Source organism: Lycium ferocissimum, chromosome 4, assembly GCF_029784015.1.
Source record: "Lycium ferocissimum isolate CSIRO_LF1 chromosome 4, AGI_CSIRO_Lferr_CH_V1, whole genome shotgun sequence".
In the NCBI taxonomy this organism is placed as follows: domain Eukaryota; kingdom Viridiplantae; phylum Streptophyta; class Magnoliopsida; order Solanales; family Solanaceae; genus Lycium; species Lycium ferocissimum.
In genome coordinates this window covers 51099405-51119482 of record NC_081345.1, presented here as the reverse complement: position 1 = coordinate 51119482, position 20078 = coordinate 51099405, and the positions used below count along the sequence as shown (strand labels likewise).

Here is a 20078-nt window from a genome sequence, read left to right as displayed (position 1 = left end):
CTTTACTCCCATACCTTCCTTTTGACTCTCAACTGGACTTGGTAGATAGAAGCTTGCAGGCTAGAGAGGTAACCTTGAGGAAGTTGATGTTTTATTTGGGTCAGGCTCAAAATAGGATAAAGGTACGAGTTGACAAACACTTGACTAAGAGATCCTATGTTGTTAGTGATTGGGTTTTTGTCAAGTTACAGCCATATAGGCAATTGTCACTTAAGGATCATTCCTTTCAAAAGCTTTCTACTAAGTTCTTTGGTCCATTCAAAATCATTCCTAGAGTGGGATCTGTGGCCTACACCTTAGACCTGCCTACTGGCACTAAAGTCCACCCTACATTTCATATCTCTCAGCTCAAGAAGAAGCTTGGTCCTCATAGTGCTTCTGTTACCTTGCCTGTTGTTCACTTAGAGTCTGGTCATATTCTTTTGACCTCTGAAGCTATTGTGGATAGGAGATTGGCAAAGAAGAATGGTCGAGCTATTACTGAGGTCTTGGTTAAATAGTTGAATGCTGCCCCTGAGGACAGTTCATGGGAGGAACTGTATGCTTTCAGTCAGAGATTTCCCCATTTTGACACCAGTGCTTCTCCTTGATCCTTGTGGACAAGGATCATTCTGAAGGGTGGGGTATTGATATGATCCAGATTTAGCTTCAATTTTACTCTTTCCTATTTTTATGTATTAGTTAAATTCAGCTGTGATTAGTAGTTAAGCAAATTCTAGCATCATTAGTCAAGTTAGTTGGGCTATTAGTTACTGCACATGACTAGCACGTGTTTCCCAGATTTTGTTAGGATTTGAATAGTTGGCATAACCAACTTTCCCGCCCATTTGATTAGCATATAATCTGCATTTCATTTCAGTTGTAATAATTCAATTCAAGTAGTGGAATTCCAATATTAATTCTTCTCTCTCAAACTCTCACTATCTCCACAGCTTATCGAGCTTGAGTGCATCTGTTCAGGATTGATTCTTCTCATGCAATCCTTAGGAACACTCGATTACTTTCTATAATTGGTCCTCAATCTCTTAGCTCGTATCATAATCATACCAAATAGATTGACTGGTGATTATTGAATTTCTCTGGATTTTAGGCAACTGCGTCAAGAAAATATAGGAGCATAAAGACGTTGGTTTTTACCGATGAGTTTCAAAGTTAATTGTTGAGCTTTATAGATTGTTCAGAATAATTTATCCTTATATCAAGGCAAAAAGTCATACATCAGGAATAGAATGAAATACCATTGAAGGAACTATTTTTTTTTTTGTTTTTTCGCCTCCTTGATCCGTAGTACAATGTAGAATAAAATAACGTTTATTAGCAACACTCGTATAACAGCTCCTAAGCTAAGACTTAGGGGTTGTTTGGTTGGTGGTTAGGATGTGAATTATTCATGTATTAATACTATCACAGTTGTACTATGTTTGGTAACTTTTTAGTTGTTTAGTATTGTTTGGTTTTCATTCCAATCAACAATAACAATAACCAACTCAGTGTAATCCCACAAGTGGAGTTTGGGGAGGATAGAGTGTACCTAGACCTTACCCCTATCTTTGGAGGTAAGGAGGTTGTTTCCGATAGACCCAGACATGTACTATAAGATAAGTTATGAGTCATTCTATGTCTAATTTTACGCAAGGTAAAAGATGAAACAATGAATGCATAAATATCTAAACCCTGCATAATTAGTCTCTGCATTACTAATATCTGCATAGCCTAACCAGCAACCAAACGACCCTTACAGTTTACGAACTACGAGTACTTGTGGAAGTTTTTCCATCTAATCCTGTGAGCTTAATTTTCACTTTTCTCTTCTCCGAGGGCCGCTCAATAAAACTGGTGGCCTAAAGTCAAATCTTAACAATGCCGTCATGTATATTCAATAAAACTAGCTCACACATGTACACGTGCATCTCGTGTACCGCACGTGCATCCCATGAAATAAACTTAATTGGAATATGGCTAGTATGATTTCTCGTGCGGGAAATGTGCACATTGTTGTTTTTACCAACCGGTATTTGGATAGCACTAATAGTTATTTTTCATTTGCTTCGAATTGTACAGATCTATTTTAAAGTTTCTTTTATTTTTTAATTAAAAAATTATACTTTTTACTTTAAAATACTCATCTTGTTTCAAAAACTAATTTTTTTAAAAAGAAAAAATTCATCCATCTAGGTTTTTTATTTATTAATAATCAAAAGCAATTTCAACATAGTCCAAAAAAGGAAATAAAAGAAAAGAAAAAAGAGAAAAAATATAACATTTGAACAGATATCTCTTGATGCGCTAATATTTCGCATTGTTGTTCCTCTCTCTTTAGCTGCGCCTCTCTCTACTCCGACCTTGCAAAAATGATGAAATGACCAGAAATTGGTGCCCAAAATCGCCTCTTCGTCGGTGGAATTCTGATTTGCAACTCGGATTAGTGAAGAAATCATCATTTTTGGCTCCAAAGAACCTTAGGTAACTCCTCTTCATCATCCTTGCATATTCGTCTTCGATATGCGCACCATACGCTGTTTGTTACTATGTTGTTGCCTTGCATGGACTGAATCGACCTTTATGGAGCTTGAATCCCTTCATTGTTCTCCTTTTCCACCACCTTGACAGCGCTTATGATGCTGGGCCTTTGAATCTATGCTTGAAGATGGGTTTCGCCTCTTCCGACCAGGGTAAATTATGTGTTGCTTGTTGTTTGCCTCTTGCGTGTTGTTTGACTACCCTTGCTTCATCAATGTTGAACTCTGATTCTTAGATAATAGTTTATAAACCTATAATAGTGAAAAATGGGGCCCTAAAATTTTTTGGGCCTAAGGCTTTTTCTTTATCAGCTTCACCGTAAAGCCAGCACTGACTGCACTGGATCATATGAATGTTACCCGAAACCGCTACTAAACCTCGGATACGAGCCATTTGCTATAATAATATGGTTGGAAAGTATAGTTATAGCGATGGTCTTATAGTTATATATCAGTTTTGCATTTGGGTTTCTGGCCGAAAGTGTGACGATTAGTTTTGTAGTGAGGAGGCTGGTGTCGTTTGCGGTGGTAGTGAGGTTGAAATCCGAGACTTTAACCACGAAGGCTAAAAAATAGGAGCGTTGAAGTCAATAAATTAGGTACAAAGCAATGGCTGCCAGGAGGAGAAAACAAGGACGGACCACATGCAGCACCAACAAAAACATCGCCGACAGCTGCAACGGTGGCAGTTACGTCGGTGGTAGACAATTGGTGTCCGACATGGGTTGATGATTTTTACAGGGGCGGCTGCGGGGGCAGCAGTGGTAATGGTGGAGGCGGTGGGGGAGACACTATGGGCCATGTTTGGATTTACGACCGGCGCTGAATTAACGTCAAGCACCTGAGATACCTGGGAAAGAGTGGACTGGAGCATAGTAATGTTACTTGGACCGCTAGTAAACCCTGGAAATGAGCTATTCGCTGTAACAATATGGTTGGACGGTACAGTTATAGCGATTGTCTTATAGTTGTTTACCAGTTTTATATTTGGAATTCTGGCCAAGAGTGTGACGATTAGTTTTGTAGTGAGGAAGGTGGTGTCGTCTACAGTGGTAGTGAGGTTAAATTCAGACACTTTTACCGCGAAGACTAAGAAACGCGAGCGTTGAGGTTGGTAAATAAGGTACAAGGACGGATCAAATGCAACACCGACAGAAACATCGCCAGCAGCTGCAACAGTGGCGTTTGTCGGTGGTAGACAGTTGGTGTCCGACGTTGGTTGATGGTAGAGGGGGAGGGGGAGGCAGTACGGGTGGCGGCTTACCGGTTTACGGCGGAAGCTGGCCAATTTAAAGAAGGTAGTAATGGTACTTTTTTTAAATGAAGACATTTTTGTGGCAATGGGTGTGAGGTAGGTGGCAGTGACAGAGTGACAGTGTGAGTAGATAAAGAAGACACTGTGTGTAAAAATGGTGACAGGAGGAGAAGAAGTTAAGAGAGGCGCAGACGGATAATTTTTGTTAACTGAGATTCAGCAGAGACAGATATACACATACGCTTGAACAACGGCGGCTCAATAAAATTGGTAGCATAAAGCCAAATCTTAACAAGAAGTCTCAAGTATATTCAATAAAACTAGCTCATGCACGCGCATTGCATCCCATGAAATAAACTTAATTGGAATATGATCAGTACAATTTCTTGTGCATGAAATGTACACATCGTTGTTTTTACCAACCGGTTGTTGGATAGCACTAGTAATATTTTTTATATGCTTCGAATTTTTTAAATCTATTTTAAATTTTCTTTTATTTTTGAATTAAAAAATTATACTTGTTACTTTAAAATACTCATTTTGTTTCAAAAACTAGTTTATAAACCTATAATAGTGAAAATTAGGGCCCTAAAAATTTTGGGACCTAAAATCTTTATTTTATTAGCTTCATCCTAAAGCAGACACTGCTCCTCTTTCCCTTCCCTGATCCCTGTGTAATAGAATAATTAAATAAACAAAAAGCTGAGCAACTTATTGAGACGAAACAAAGGAACAAAAATTTGACGCTCACTTTGACGCTACGTGCCCATCGATATCATTTAAAAGGACGCATAGAGGAGCTCCCATACCTTATGATAGTGTAACTATCATATTACCTAAAGTAAAGTTCTTAATTTTTAGTTCATCTTTTAAAATTAAAGCATGTACTGACAAGTTTACTGGAGTAATTACTAGAAAATTATTTCTTGACTTTAGTATATCACAAATACATGCGTAGTAATCCGCCAAGTCCCACCCCACGCATTAACAAGCCAAAACTCGTACAAGTACACTAATCAACGAAGCTAATTCTTAATTTCTCTATCACAAACATCGATTATTTGTCACATACAATTCTGTTATTAGAATCTCACTGTTCATGAACCAAAAACGACTCTTTAACACAACCATAAGCACAACAACTTTCATTCCTCGAGAAAATTAGAAACAATTGATGGAATGAAATAAATCCGAACAACTAATGAAAATATTTGACTGAATGCTTCTTAATTAGATCGCTCTAATTTCATTTGTTAGCAAAAATACTGTCAACATAACGTTATACCGACCCAACCAATGTGAATAACTTGCGCTATGTTTTTTTGATCAATTAAATGTATTTTCATTCATAAACTTGAGCTATGTTAAGTGGAGGCTATTTTGGTAATATCCATATTCACATTTTTTAGGAGGGATGTCATACGACAATTTTTACAATTATCTGCATTTTAAGACATGGAATAAAAGCACTAAAACAACTTTCAGCTAATGTAACATCAGAAAAATTACATGGTACAGATCCTTTATTTTATTTTTTTATTTTTTTGGTTGCATCAATTAGTATTCCCTTTGCTTTGCAAAGGATATGGTCAGTATACCATTATGACAATAGATTGCCATTCTGATCAACAGCCCCATATACCTTTGTCCAAGTAAAACAAAGTAATTACACCCTTCCTATATTGAATGAACAAATGCAAAGAAGACTAACACAGTTAGCAATTAAATTAAAAGTGCGTCAAGGTTCCGCTTCCCTTCTGGCCCTTTCGTGTACCATGATGAGACATAGTCACCATAAATCACCGGGCGATATTTAGGCGGATGGAAGGCTGGAGAGGTTTGCCTTGTTTTTGCAGGGTCATGGAAAGTGGCAACTGAAAGCCGGGCTCTGCCAGCATTCGTCACTGCTCGATGCTGAGCACTTCTGTACTCGCCATTAGTTATGACCTTCAAGAAAAGAGCACTAGGAAGTTTAGATCATAGCATTCAATAAAAGGTACTGACACGAAAATACAACTTCTATTAAGATCTAAAATACTGAACACCCCCTCACTGACTAAAGACTATAGCTTTATCAGCATAACCTCACAAAAGAAGATGCTAGTCAGTTACTGCCCTTGATCAACAGTTGGAGTCACTTGTCACAAAAACCAATATCTCAAACTCCGTTTACATAAATGATTCTAAGAAATATTTGTACGTAAACAAAAAATGTTTAGAAGTAAAATAACACATTTAATTTGAAAAGGAAGAAACAAACTGTCATGACAATTTCATAGAACCCCTAGGTTAAGATCCTTCGATGTCCTGCTTTAAAATGAGAAGCACAACTGACTAGCATCTTCTTTTGTATTTTGTATATTTTTAGGTGTTTAGTTATTTATAATCAGCCCCCATCTCTTTTAATCAGTGTTTAAAGGCGATATTTTGTGTAAAAGAAAAAAGATAAATAGGCCAGTCAATTTGTTCCCCTCCCCCCCCCCCCCTCCCCCCCAACCCAACCCTTTTTTTTTTTTTTTAATTCGGAACTCACGAAGTTAGAGAAAAGTGTGGAGGTCGAGGATTAGGATAGGAGGTTAGTGGTAGCCGAGTATTCTCCTTATTAGCTAGTAATTGCGTAGATTCTTTTCTTCGACGTGTACTACTATCTGTTTCTTCTTTTGCTCTTATCTTGCTACTTTGTTGCCATATTTTTCTTGATATCATGCTTTAAATCCTTTTTCCTCTCGAGCCGAGGGTTTATTAGAAAAAGCCTCCCTACCCCAAAAAGATAGGAGTAAGATCTGCGTACATCCTACCCTCCCCAAACCTCACTTGTGGGAATACACTGGGTATGTTGTTGTTGTACTCGCGAAGTCTTTTCCCCTCAATCTGCTCTAGAAACTTAAGAAGTCCTAAAATTTTCAGGTGAAACAAACAAAATGCATCCACAACGCCCCCCCACCCCAAAACCAAAAAAAGCCCCACAGAAATTAAAACGACCAAAAATATGCTAGCTCAAGTAATAAAAAAGAAAGCAGACTGAGGAATTGTAAATTTTCTAGCTTTTTTCCAAGGCCAAATTCAGCAAATATGACCCCTTGGGATTAGGAAAACATTAGCACAGCTACTAAATGGCATTGGCCTTTATTAGAGGCCTTTTAAGCATCAGATACCCATCCCTTTCCTCAGGAATTTGGTCCAGGACCATGAATTTCTCAATAGAAAAGTCAACTGGAACAGGTTAACAGTTACAACAGACACTTAAAAGAGTATTAGACTACATTGTCCAACAAATGGCATTTTCCTTTATCCTTTAAGCATCAGGTACCCATACGTTTCCTCTGTATTCTTGTCCAGGACCAAGAATTTCTCAATTTGAAAATCAACTGGATTAGGGTTAACCCCACAACCAGCCTGTCACATGCTTGGGGTGGGGCAGGTGGGAGTGGCGGAAACAGAAGCCAAGGTCACAAACAACAATAGCACATGCATTGACAAATTCACTTATACCCGATTGTTTTTTAAAATAATTTCAGCTTCATATGTACAGCTTTTCTTCATTGATCAATAACTTATTCGGATTTTTTCTAGCACGTTACTGAAAAAATGCGCGCTCTCTCTCTCTCATATATATTTGTACATATACACACATATCTTACAGGATATTAGTAGCGCTAATATCAAGGTCCTGCTTAAGAACTTAATAAAAGAGACAATTTCAAGACAAATAATAGAATTGTTTGGTCCAAGACTTTATTACGTGGGATAGCTCGATGGAAAAGTTTATAAGAACTGTTTTCTTGTGAACAAAATTGTCTTCATGTCCAAACAACTCCTTTTCCAAAAGCAAATACTCCATCCGTCACAATTTATGTTATACTCTTTTCTTTTTAGTTTGTCCCAAAAAGAATAATACCTTTCTATACTTGCATCAGGGTAGGCCATCTACATCAAACTCCTTAGGGTGCGGCTCTTTCCTGAACCCTGCTAACGCGGGATGCTTTGTGCACGGGGTTGCCTTTATATTTAGAAACTAACTTTTAACTTCTCATTTTACCCATAATGAGATCATTTAAAGCCTCACAAATATCTATAACTTGTTTTAGATCACAAGTTTCAAAAGTTTTTATTTCATTCTTAAACTACATACCCAGTCAAACAACATCACATAAATTGGAGATCATAACAGTATGATAGTATATTTTTTATGATTGGTGTCCAGGTCAGTTTGTCTGTTGGAAACAAGCACTCTACCCCACAAAGGTAGGGGTAAGGTCTGCATACATCCTACCCTCCCCAGACCCCACTTGTGGGATTACACGGGGCATGTTGTTGTTGCAGTGTCCGGGTCGGTTTGCGTGCGCCTCAACTATTCTTCCGGGTACCTGCTACCTCTCACCAACACTTTTACCAGGTAACTCTACCCGCTAATGTTTAGGCAGATGGAAAGAAATCACCTAGTGTTTTATTGCTTCCGTTGAGATTTGAAGTTTAGACCCCACGGTTCCGTATGATAGTATTATTTTGAATATTTTAAGCAAAACATGGCAAAAATAGTGCAAGAGCAAAAGCATGAATAAATCAGTAACCATAGCGAGAAACAGTACCTCAGTTTGGTCTGCTAAGATCACACAGATAGCATTTGACATTGGATTTACAGTAACCCATTCTCCATTATTGAAAACCTCAAGACCTTCTACATCATCTTGGATGAGAAGAGTAATGGCACCCATGTCAGAATGTGATTGCAGTCCAAGAGTAAGCTCCGGTTGAGGGCAGGGTGGATAGTAACTAATAGTGATATTTTGGTAAAACTCCCCAACAACATTTTCTATGCACTGACATGTCAAGCCTAGACTCTCAGAGATAAAACCAAGAAGTTCCTGTGCAAGGGCTTTCATGTGATCGCTATATTCTGCCACAATTTTTCTGCAACAAATTGACATTGTCAGTGATTAACTTTAGGTGATAATTGGAAAAAAGATGAGTTAGATAATCCATGAACAGATGGACACTCAATGCCGAAGTTTACAAGTACATATCCGATACGCGTGTGTAAATATCCGCTTTAGATATGTGCAGTTTTTCTTTTACTAATTTTTAGTGAATTTCGGAGAATCCATAAAACATACTTTTACCAAAGTCACACCCTTTCAACACAGGTATATCAAGCCAAATGAAAGATCCATGTAAGGGTGACAAGGCAAAAGAGGATTCGATTGCTTTGCCTCTATTTCTTTTCCTTTTGCCGTTTCAATTTTGTTTTCTTCTCTCATTTAGAACTCTCAATTGATGTGCTGTAACTCTGGCTCAAGTACTAACTGCAGCAAGTACCTTCTTAGGAGCCATTTATTACAAATTTCAGCTTAATATTGCTCTACTATGAACACACACACACACATTACATTATATATATATATATATATATATGTTAGCACCCTCCCCATTTGTCTTTTCCTTAAATGCCCTCAACAACACATTAAAATATAAAAACTAGAGGGACAGTTTTGTCTTTTTAACTCAAAGAAAAAATTTGAACCCAGTTCAGATCTCTTCGTTCCTTTCATTTCACCCCCCCCCCCCCCCCCAAACCCCTTGGACAAAAATACTTAGCAACCCTTCTTATTTTTTCTGAATTGAAAAAAATTCACGGGTTAAAAAAAACTGCCCAGAAAGGCCTTCATTTCAATAAAAGACCAGAACTACCCAATTGGGTACTATTTTTTTTTTTTTTTTTTTGAAACTGGTAACTTCGTATTCCTCAGCATTAAGAGTATGCTGGCCACGTCCAAAAATTTATACTTTACTGAAGAGAAATACATACAGTAATCCTAAAAAGTCCACTAACCGAACTTCCTCTTCTACATATTGTTCTTTACACCAAAAAACTTAATGAAGTAATGACCTTCCATTGGGTACTATTATAGTGTTATGTTAGAATTACGACAAGTAAGCTTCTAATTAAGGATGTTTCTGGCAACTAAAATAATCCAACAACCTACGGAAAGCATTATGAATAGGGGCTTGATAAAAGAATACAGAATCTTCAGTACACACTTCCTCACTGAACATCTTTAAGACTTCTCCTTTTCTTATTGTCAACAACCTCTCCATATTCAAAAACCACACCTTATACAGCTTTCCCGGTTCTTACCCTTGTAAAGATGACCCGGAAAATCCACCATAACACTTTCAAAGAGAATATTGAGGAGGTTGAGGCCTTGAAGACTTGGGTTTCGATGGAGTTGAATCTGGGAGAGAAATGACAAAATGTAAAGGCGAGAAGGAAGTTTGGGTGAAAGACAAAACTGGGCTTCCATTTAGGGTCTGTTTGGAAAGCCACCTGGTAATTGGAATTGGTGTAATTGCTAGGGTAGTAATTACACAGCTTCGTAATGACACGGAACTGCCTTCCGATATATCAATGACACCAGTTAATACTACAGATAATGATGACGAAGACAGTAATTGTTTAGCAGGAGAGTCTCAGTCCTTACATCATATCGAAGATATTGAAGAAATTTCAAAGTCAGCTGGAAGAATCTTCCACCTCAAAAAAAACAAGGGGAAAGAAAAAGAATAAGGGACCCAGCAGCATTATATCAACTACTGCTGAAAAATAATGGACGAGCTTTAATAATGAAGGAATCAACTTTAATAAAGTTTTTTGTTTGTTTTCCAAAAGGCATTGCATTATTTTGCCTTTAATAAAGTTTTTGTTTGTTTTTCAAAAGGCATTGTATTATTTTGCCTTTCCTTTTTTCTTTGTCGGCCAATTCTGAAAAAATTGTCGGCCATTTTACTGTTTGTTGTATCGATCCTCTAAATAAAGGATCATTAGATTATTAAGAGAGGCAGGTTTAGAACCATCTTCTCTCTCTTTGTAAAATACTCCTATTATAATAAAAGTTTGCGGTTTACATTATCACGACTTCTTACAGCACAACCTACAAGTTTAATATCTCGACTTCTTCGGAGCACAACCTAAAACTTTAAGCTAATTTTCTTTTACTTTGTTTTAAATTTTAATTTTAGTATTTATATTTAGCCTAAACACCTTGTGTTGAACTATATCATTCTATATTACTAAGTATTATGGCAAAAATGCTTTGATTAATTAAGATTCACATAAGATGGTACTGAGGTCAAGCAGAGAATAACCCAGCGGGGAATGTTTGACAAGGAACACATTCCTCATCAGAATCCGAAGAACTATAACTTTCTGAGATCTTCATCTAAAGTCGAATTTTTTGATGTATTTGAATCAAAACCTGAATCCTCTGGTTCTGAATTCAATAACAATTTGGACATGTATCCTTCAATTCTTCATCACTGTTAAGGCTTTTAATGTTTTCCTTAACTTTACCGTCTTTATAATAATGACCTGTTCTACCGCATTTCCAGCAAGATCTTGGATTTGATAAAATCCTTCCTTTTTTCGTCTTGCTTTCTTTTCCAAACGTTTTTCTTCCCTTCTTATTCTTTTTATGCCTATAAGGCTCTTTGGTTTTGGGAATTTCCATACCGAATTGTCCACAGAATTCCCGTAATTGGTGTCTTTCATTTAGACGATGTCTCTTAAACTGTTGATTCAGCTTAATCTCATTGCATAAGGATAAACCTTCTTGAATACAATGGTTTCCCCTTTTCTAAGAGCTTTCCTAAATCTTTCTGCAAAAAGACTAGGTAGTCCGTCTATAAACTTGGACTTCCAATGGGAGTTGTTACACTCAGGTAACTCCATAACCCTACTAAGGAATACATCATTGTACCATCTAAATGAGGTAAGGTTTTGCACCTCAAATTCTGAAGCATAGTCCTAATGTTTTCACTGTTCGATTATATTAATAACCAAAGAATAGACAACATTTTGTCCTTGGGTAGTTCCTGCTGTGCCCGGTTCATCTTTGATAGCATTTAAAATCCGATTACGATGGTCTTGGGTTAAATAATTATCCCACTATTCTTTCAATTGGCCAGTAAAACCAGCAATAATCATCTCAGCAATAGTCCTATCGCCGTTAGTATTTGCTTTGCAAATTGTACTGTACATAAGCATTCTATGTACAAACATATAAATCTGTCTTTCAGTACAACCATTAATATTCCACTCATAAATATGTTTACCACTATAACTGTTATTAACAATATACTTCTGTTCTTCAAATAACATATCTTGAGGAGCGGGACGAGGATAGTAAAACATCATTTGAGTAGGCTTACTAGCATACTTTTCTAACTTATTAACTTCATCAGACACTTTCTGTTTGTAATCATCATCAGAAAGGTCAAAATCATACGCATCTTCTCCTTCCACAGTTAACGGACTAATTTTCAAACCTTTAAATTTCTCATCAAGCAATTTTTCCATTTCTGAAAATGCTTTTGATTTAAAGTCTTTGATTTCAGGAGGAGGCTGCACACTAGGAATGGCAATGGTTTCCTGCGTTTTCTCATCAAAGCTAGCAGAATGATATAGTTTTCCGATTTCGGAAATCAATTTTTCAATTCTATCATGTAATAAAATAATTTGTTCGCCCAAATATTGGTGTAATTTTGTTGTTTTAGCATAATATTAATATGCTTGGCAGTGATTTGTAAAGTATCATTTTCAAATAATTTTGAAAAAGCTACAAAATGAAGAACCTTATCGTCTTTCTCAATTTGAAAAGATTGTTTTGGAGGAAAAATAGTATTAATAATTTCTCCATTAGTCAACCTATATTCTCTTTCTAAAACAGAAATATAATTTCCGACATATTTGGCCATAAACCAAGGAACAAAAGATATAATCTTGTTAACTTGTGAAAGGTCTTTGTAAAATTCCTCTTGAAAAAATGTTCTTCTTCAGTATCAAAATTTTCAAAAAAAAAAAAAAACAATTTTTTAATTGGTTCCCATCTGGGTTTGAAAAATTCTCCACTGATCTTTTTTCTTGCAGGTGATCCCCGACTAAAATTAATATATTAATTTTTTAGTATTTATCCATTAAATACTTGGGAATTCCATTTCTGACTCGGTTAATTCCGGGTCTTGAATACCACTGACAATATTATCCCTGTCAATTATAATACTATCAATTCTATTATTATCCGTTTCTCTGATCTGAGAAGTAGAAGCTTTAGACGGAGATTTGACAATATGATCCACGAGCGAAATATAAGAACGATATGAAGAATTTGATCTAGTCAATCTAGATTTTGTGTCGATATTATTACGTTCAACTTTGCCTATCAAGGATTTTGGTTCTGCAAACCTTAGCTTCATAGTCTCATATGGGTTCTGCTCAATTTCAGTAATATATGTATTCTGTGGAGGGGCAGCTCCCTCTATGACCCATTCTTTGAGAAAATCAATTTCATCCCATTTAATAGGTCTGCGAGTAGTAACTTTGGATTTGCCAAAAAATCCAAAGTTAGTTTCTACTAAAATAGTTTCATTTTTGAAATCCATAATTTTGCACGTAGGATTCATAGTATACAATGACTTAAAATATATCCTATAGCAAATACATATAACTTCAGTTCCAGGCATATAATCATAGCCATGTAACTTGACACTTAATATTAAAGCGTTTAAAGAATTTTCATCCTGCAAGTTAGGATAAGCATTAAAATATACAGAGTACCATTTGCTAAACCGGTTTAGACTGTCCCTATTAGGGATTTTTTCCAGTTTTGGTTCCTGCCATCTCTTAAAACTGCTATAAAGCTTTCAGGCAAGCCTCTTAATGTAAGTGGCTCAAATGCAACCTGTACTAACCCAATATGCATAAATCTATGGGTTTCCCTATAAGGGGATAAATCACTTTCAGATAATAATCTAAAAGTAGCATGATCACTATCAACTGTATAGTTTCTTCAGTGGTTTTTACCACTTGTTTGAGACCTAATTTCTCAAAGGTTCCCATTTGATATATTAATCTAGGCTGAATTTTAGGGATAGTCCACCTATTAAGCAGATCTAATTATTGAGGCATATCATATTCCTCTTCTTTACTGTTTTTAACAATATCCTTTCTTTTAGTTATATTCATTTTGAAAGTGTGTGTTGAACTTATATTACCTATTACTACGTCTGTACCATGGCTCTGATACCATATAACAGCACGGATCGCACGGTAAGATAGTACTATAGAGGGACGTTTACTAGGTCAATAACCCTAGCATGAAGGTTGTCTAACTCAGAACAGATCCAAAACAGCCCTAACACCACCTCGGCTCAGCGGGCAAACAAACAGGACCATCAACCTGAGTTTGAACATTTCCCGCCTGGGTTATTCTCTGCCTGACCACAGTACCATCTTATGTGAATCTTAATCAATCAAAGCATTTTTGTCATAATATTTAGTAGTATAGAATGATATAGTTCAAACACAAGGTGTTTCTATCATTTAGGCTAAATATAAATACTAAATTAAAATTTAAAACAAAATAAAAGAAAAATGACCTTAAACTTGTAGGTTGTGCTCAGAAGAAGTCGAGATACTGTAAACTGCAAACTTTTATTATAATAGGAGTATTTTACAAAGAAAGAGAAGATAGTTCTAAAACCTGCCTCTCTTAATAATCTAATGATCCTTTATATAGAGGATCGATACAACAAACATCCAAAACAGTAAACTGGCCGACAATTTTTTCATAATTGGCCAACAAAGGAAAAAGGAAAGGCAAAATAATACAATGCCTATTGAAAAACAAACAAAAAACTTTATTAAAGGCAAAATAATGCAATGCCTTTTGGAAAACAAACAAAAAACTTTATTAAAGTTAATTGCTTCATTCTTAAAGGTCGTCCATTATTTTTCAGCAAGAGTTGATATAATGCTGCTGGGTCCCTTATTCTTTTTCTTTCCCCTTGTTTTTTGTTGAGGTGGAAGATTCTTCCAGCTGGCTTTGAAATTTCTTCAAATATTCTTCAATATCTTCAATATGATCTAAGGACTGAGATTCTCCTGCTAAACAGTTACTGTCTTTGTCATCATTATCTGTAGTATTCACTGAAGCCATTGATATATCGGAACGCAGTTCTATGTCCAGATTTTGCATTAAATCTTTCTTAACTTCTTCCATGTAAGAAGCTAAGCTATAATCTCTGATTTGGACATTAGTCCTTTGTTCATCTGAATCTGTTTTGCAATATGCTTGAACGGGCTATGAGCTTCCTTCTGCTGCTTTGTTTGTATTAATTCCTTATAATGGACTATAGTAGCACTAATTTGATCAATTAGTTCTTGACCATGGATATTACCTTTGTCTGACTTTTGGGTGAGCTTCTTCCAAAATTTTGTATAAAAATTTCTATGAAGACAAGGAATATTTCGAGAGGTATAACCCACTTCCACAAACCATTTCATAATCCAAGGAATTGAAAATTCGATGAAGAAATACATATTAGCAATTCTCTGAATAAATGTATTATCATTCTCCAAGTCTATTAATTTAAGAGAAACCTCAACCCACTCAGTATATAAACTTTTGAATGGTTCTGGTAAAATTTTTATTGATGGATCATAATTTATCCACCATTGACAAAACCAATTTGGTATGCTTTGTTTATAAACATTAGCACATATTCTAATGAACCAAGAATGCTTTTATTAGCATTTTCATATAATAAAGCTTTATGAAAGCTCTCAGCGTAGTCCCAGTAATTGAATTTAAACGGGATTTTTTGCTCAGGGTGGAGATATTCTCTTTCTTTGAGCGTACTTACTCCTCATTCTTCTGGAGAAAAGATCTTTTTAATTATAATGTTTGAAAAGTTATAAACTTTTCTGGTATTTGCAGGATAAAAATGTTGAAATTCTCCCGATCCTGTGGAAGAGAGAATCATTTCATAATTCATCCTGCATTTATAAGTATGAACAGCGTATGACGTTGTGTCCAAATACCTTTGCATTATTTGCCAAGGTTCATCCTTCCATTGAAGGTCTTTAGCTTCAAGGAGTAGTATTACCTCTCTATTATCACTTTGCTCAAATGAAGTTGTGTCCTCATGATCATCTTCAGTAAGGACATTAGAGTATGAAGGTGGAATATTATCATACATATATTTCAAATTAGTAATATTTTACTTTATTAATTATTAAAATTAAAAGTACACATTTTGTAAGAACATCATGGAATGGTTGTTTGACAAAAAACATTAAAAATTCAATTTGACAAAAAAAATAACCTATCAATTGTATTCAAGATACATATTATTTATTGAAAATATAAAATTAAACCATTATAAATCTGTAACTAATATTGTAAAAAAAATTGATACATATTTCAAATAATTAAAACTTTAATTGAATCAATTAATAAAAAAATTCTAACTAAACGTAAATTTGCAACATCATCACGTATACTTACAATATGTTTGACAAAAAAAATTAATATTTACAATCATAATTTCATAATATTATTCAAATGTTTAATATGAAGTAATCTATCAATCCCAACATCACTCACTATAAGTTAAGTTTGTCTATAACCTCATTCAACAACGAAATTCAAATTTAATGACATCTCCCGTATAAGTCAAGTTTGTGGATGACTCATTATTTCTAAGATTAGGAGGTATAGTTATTTTTTAAAATTAGAATGAAATATAGCTAAGTGAATTAACAAAATAGATAAGAAAGGAACAAAAGTGAGAGATTATGGAGAGGCTGGTGAAGTGAACGTCGCAAAATGAGAAATTAAATAAATAATTTAAAAAGAATAATATTTGATAAATAAAAAAATTAAAAAGTTAAAATTAAAAATTAAAAATTAAAAAGAAAAAAGAATAGAAATAAAGAATAAATTTAAAATAATAGAATTAAAATAAACAAAAAAAAATAAAAAGAAAAAAGAATAAATTTAAAATAATAGAAATTAAAATAAACAAAAAAAATTAAAAAGAAAAAAAGAATAAATTTAAAATAATAGAAATTAAAATAAACAAAAAAAATAAAAAATAACCTTGTAATTACCTGCAATTCTCAGCCCCACCCTGAGAATTGGAGAGTGTAACTACACCCCCTCAATTACATCCAATTACATGCTGACCAAGTAATTACACCAAGTAATTACTTGGTTAGAAAAACATGTCAATTACACCCAAATCCAATTACAGGGCGGCTTTCCAAACAGGCACTTAATGTATTTGCACTGTGTTGGTTGGGATATTTTTGAGAATTAAAAAATGGGGAGGATGCTAACCTACTACCTTCATGTAGTAGGTTAACAAAACCATATATATGGACATGCTTAACAAAGCACCAGGAGCATACGTGCACATTTAGACAGAGCAACATCCCTCATATCAATAAGAAGAGTTCAGTATGATGTACATTAAGTCAACTATATAACAAACTTAAAACAATTTCAGTAGCACATAGAAGAGCTTGAGGCTTCCCACTCCAAGCCTTTCATGAAGTAAAAAGAGCAGAATCCTCACTCATATTTAGTTTGGTGTGAAAAAAAAGTAGGAACATAAGTACACTGTACACCAAAGCAGCTTGATGATGGTGACTTGGGACAAAGTCAGCTTTAGGCTCAAAATAATGCAGATCAGGGTCCAAAGGGGTAGGAAAGGAAAAAAATTGATATTCCTATCCTGAACAACTTCCAATTACTATTACTTCAACTAGTTTCTCATAAAAGAATATATTAACACTTCTACAAAGATATCTTAGCACTGCCGGAATACAAAGAAATTATCAATTACCTTTCGATTCCTTGCAATGGAGTTTATATATAATGTTATCTTTATTAAAAGAAAGAATATCCTAGAAAAGCAATCTTAAAAACATAAATGACCATAAAAGACATTTAACAGAGACGCTGAGGAGGCAGTAAAAGGACTCAAGTTTCCCCTTTCCCCCTGCTAATCAAATAAGAAAACTTGAAACCTCCAAAATTTGCAAAATCTACACTATCATTTCCTTAGCATTCTATGCTAAATCGTAAGGCTTACAGAAAGTAAAATCCATCACGAACTACTTGATGAAGTAAAGCCATTATCAACTAAAACATACAAAGTATTCCTTTTTTAACAACAGTGTTGGGGCCAGCTTGCTACCTCCCACCAACTCAAGTAGCACATAACTCTGTCTACCAAGTCATAGGTAGATGGGATTTGAATCCTGGTCTCCCAGGTTTTCACCGACTCCATTGATCACCAGGCCACAATATTGGGTTGCAACAAAGTACTTTTTCAGTAGGAAGAAAACAATTATTTTTCCCTGGGTCTAATTCTGTTCGCAGTCAGCTAGATGAGAGACAATAATGTAGCCAATTCCCACGCACCAACCATGGAAACTTAGCTCCCGTTTGGCCATAGATTTTGGAATTTTTTTTTTTCCAAAAAAAATGAAAACATTGTTTGCTGATTGAATTTGATCAGTTTTTGAAAAATAAAAATTGAGGAAAAATTTTCAAGTCCAGTTTTTGGGTGAAACTTTTCTTCCACTCACAAAACTTTTAATTATTTCCAGGTAAAATGCATGTCCAAACACAACTTCAAGCTCCACAAACTATTTTTCAACACAAATTCAAAAACTCCTTTTTTAAGTTTCACAAAATCTATGGTCAAACGCTAGCCTTAGCTATCCTTCATTGGTTCAGAATCTATCAATCAAATGAGCTTCAATCCAAATTAGTTAGTCATTTATATGAATCACATATACATCCATTTGCTCTATGCAGTAATTTCATTCCAAATCTAGCAAGGATGGAATATATCGAGAGTTCATTACAAAAAGTCAGAAAATTTGCTACTTGTATTAGGAGAAGCAGCCAGCAAAACCTGTAATCGGCAGGAGAGTCGGGCCAATGAGAAGGATCGCGACGAGATAATGGCAAGGTATGGTGATCGAAATAATCTCTCCAGTCCAAAACTGTGTCATTTGATGCTACGAGCATGCGACTGCCATATCCTTCAGAAGCAGGAGAAGCAGAATCGCAAGCATACCTGTTGGTTTTTTAAAAGATGGTGTAGCAAAAAAGGTTGTAAGTATTGATTGAAAATGTCCCTCAATATTTTTATTAAGCATAGAGGGCTTTAAATAGCCAACTTAACAACAAAAAATCTGCAGAATAATTTCAAAAGCCTAAAATATCTCAACAACCTAATCTTTGTTTAAAATTTAAATTCAAATAAAGTAGACTCATCCAACAACTAATCTAATTACTCCCTCCATCCATTACTTGTCCTGTATCGACTTGGCACACCGTTAAGGAGCCATAAATAGAATGACAATTTTACTATATCACCCCTAATTATTACTAAGTCATCTAATGATTGTAATCAATCAAACAAACTTTAACAATTATGTAACCACTAACAATTCCTTGAAGTTTCCAACCCAATAATTAATGGAGTAATTAATAATAAGGGTTTCATTTTCATATCGCTTTGAATTTCTTGGCCTTATCTGACCTCTTTTTATGCTTTCTATTGAGCCGACGGTCTTTCGGAAACAGCCGTCCTATCTTAGTAGGAGTAAGGTCTGCGTACACTCTACCCTCCCCAAACCTCACATTGTGGGATTTCACTGGGTTGTTGTTGTTGTAATTAATAATAAGGGTAAAATAGGTATGAAATGATAAATTATCTCTTGGTTTTTCAAACTGAATAAGTAAAAATGGATGGAGGGAGTACTAAAATGTCCTTTGAATCTCGTGGTATTAAATTTACCATGTAGGACGTTTCAACAATTACCTAAGTTTATCTTCCATGGTACGCTCTTCAAAGAAAGTGCGACCAACGCGCCTCATATCATCCAACAAACCAATCGGTACCTTATGATTTATCACTTGAAATGCTCCCCATTCTTTACACGCATTCTTCAGTTCATCTAGAAGGTTCGAACTTCGTGAACCGAGATCGATTAACGGTATTGCTGCCTTAATGTTAGGGTTAGAATTTTGTATTTGGGGTCTGTTTTGTGGTGGTTGTATGTATTGAGATGGTACTGAGGTTTCAGTTTTTTCAGCTAATAATTGTACTCTTAGAGCCTCCATGATTTTTAGGTAGAATTTTATAAAAGGGAGGGATGATCGGAATATATTGAAATTAAGAGGTTGATGGGCGGTGCTTGAGGAGAAACTGTCGAGGGAGGATTGTGATTGAATGATTGATAAACGCTTTGTTCGGATGATTGTGACATATAGTTTCGTAATGTATATATTATACTAGTTGCCGGAGGCCGGACTCAAACTCAAGATATAATAATAATATATAACTTTAAGAGGTTTAAAATAGGGAGAGAAAAATATGACATGAGATGCATGTTTAAATGTAAAATAAGACTTAATAAATGCTTCTATTGAAAATAAAATTGGGTT

At 35.2% G+C, this 20078-nt stretch overlaps 1 protein-coding gene across 1 annotated transcript; it reads right to left on the bottom strand.

Moving 5' to 3' along the window:
- Positions 1 to 5374: 5374 nt before the first annotated feature.
- LOC132053480 (jasmonate-induced oxygenase 4) lies at positions 5375 to 19903 on the bottom strand. The gene is made up of 4 exons (XM_059445524.1): positions 19453 to 19903; positions 18538 to 18702; positions 8364 to 8685; positions 5375 to 5721 (listed from the first exon to the last, which is right to left on the bottom strand). Exons 1-4 carry the CDS (start codon positions 19752 to 19754, stop codon positions 5497 to 5499), a joined length of 1014 nt encoding a protein of 337 aa, XP_059301507.1. The 5' UTR covers positions 19755 to 19903; the 3' UTR covers positions 5375 to 5496.
- Positions 19904 to 20078: the final 175 nt, after the last annotated feature.

What these genes read in the sequence shown, in the direction of transcription:
- LOC132053480 (XM_059445524.1), bottom strand. Translation starts at nt 19,754, where the DNA reads ATGGAGGCTCTAAGAGTACAATTATTAGCTGAAAAAACTGAAACCTCA. An exon ending in ACCATGGAAGATAAACTTAG is followed by an intron (nt 18,703 to 19,452) that starts GTAATTGTTGAA and finishes AAAAACCAACAG; the next exon opens with GTATGCTTGCGATTCTGCTT. An exon ending in TCTTAGCAGACCAAACTGAG is followed by an intron (nt 5,722 to 8,363) that starts GTACTGTTTCTC and finishes CTTTTCTTGAAG; the next exon opens with GTCATAACTAATGGCGAGTA.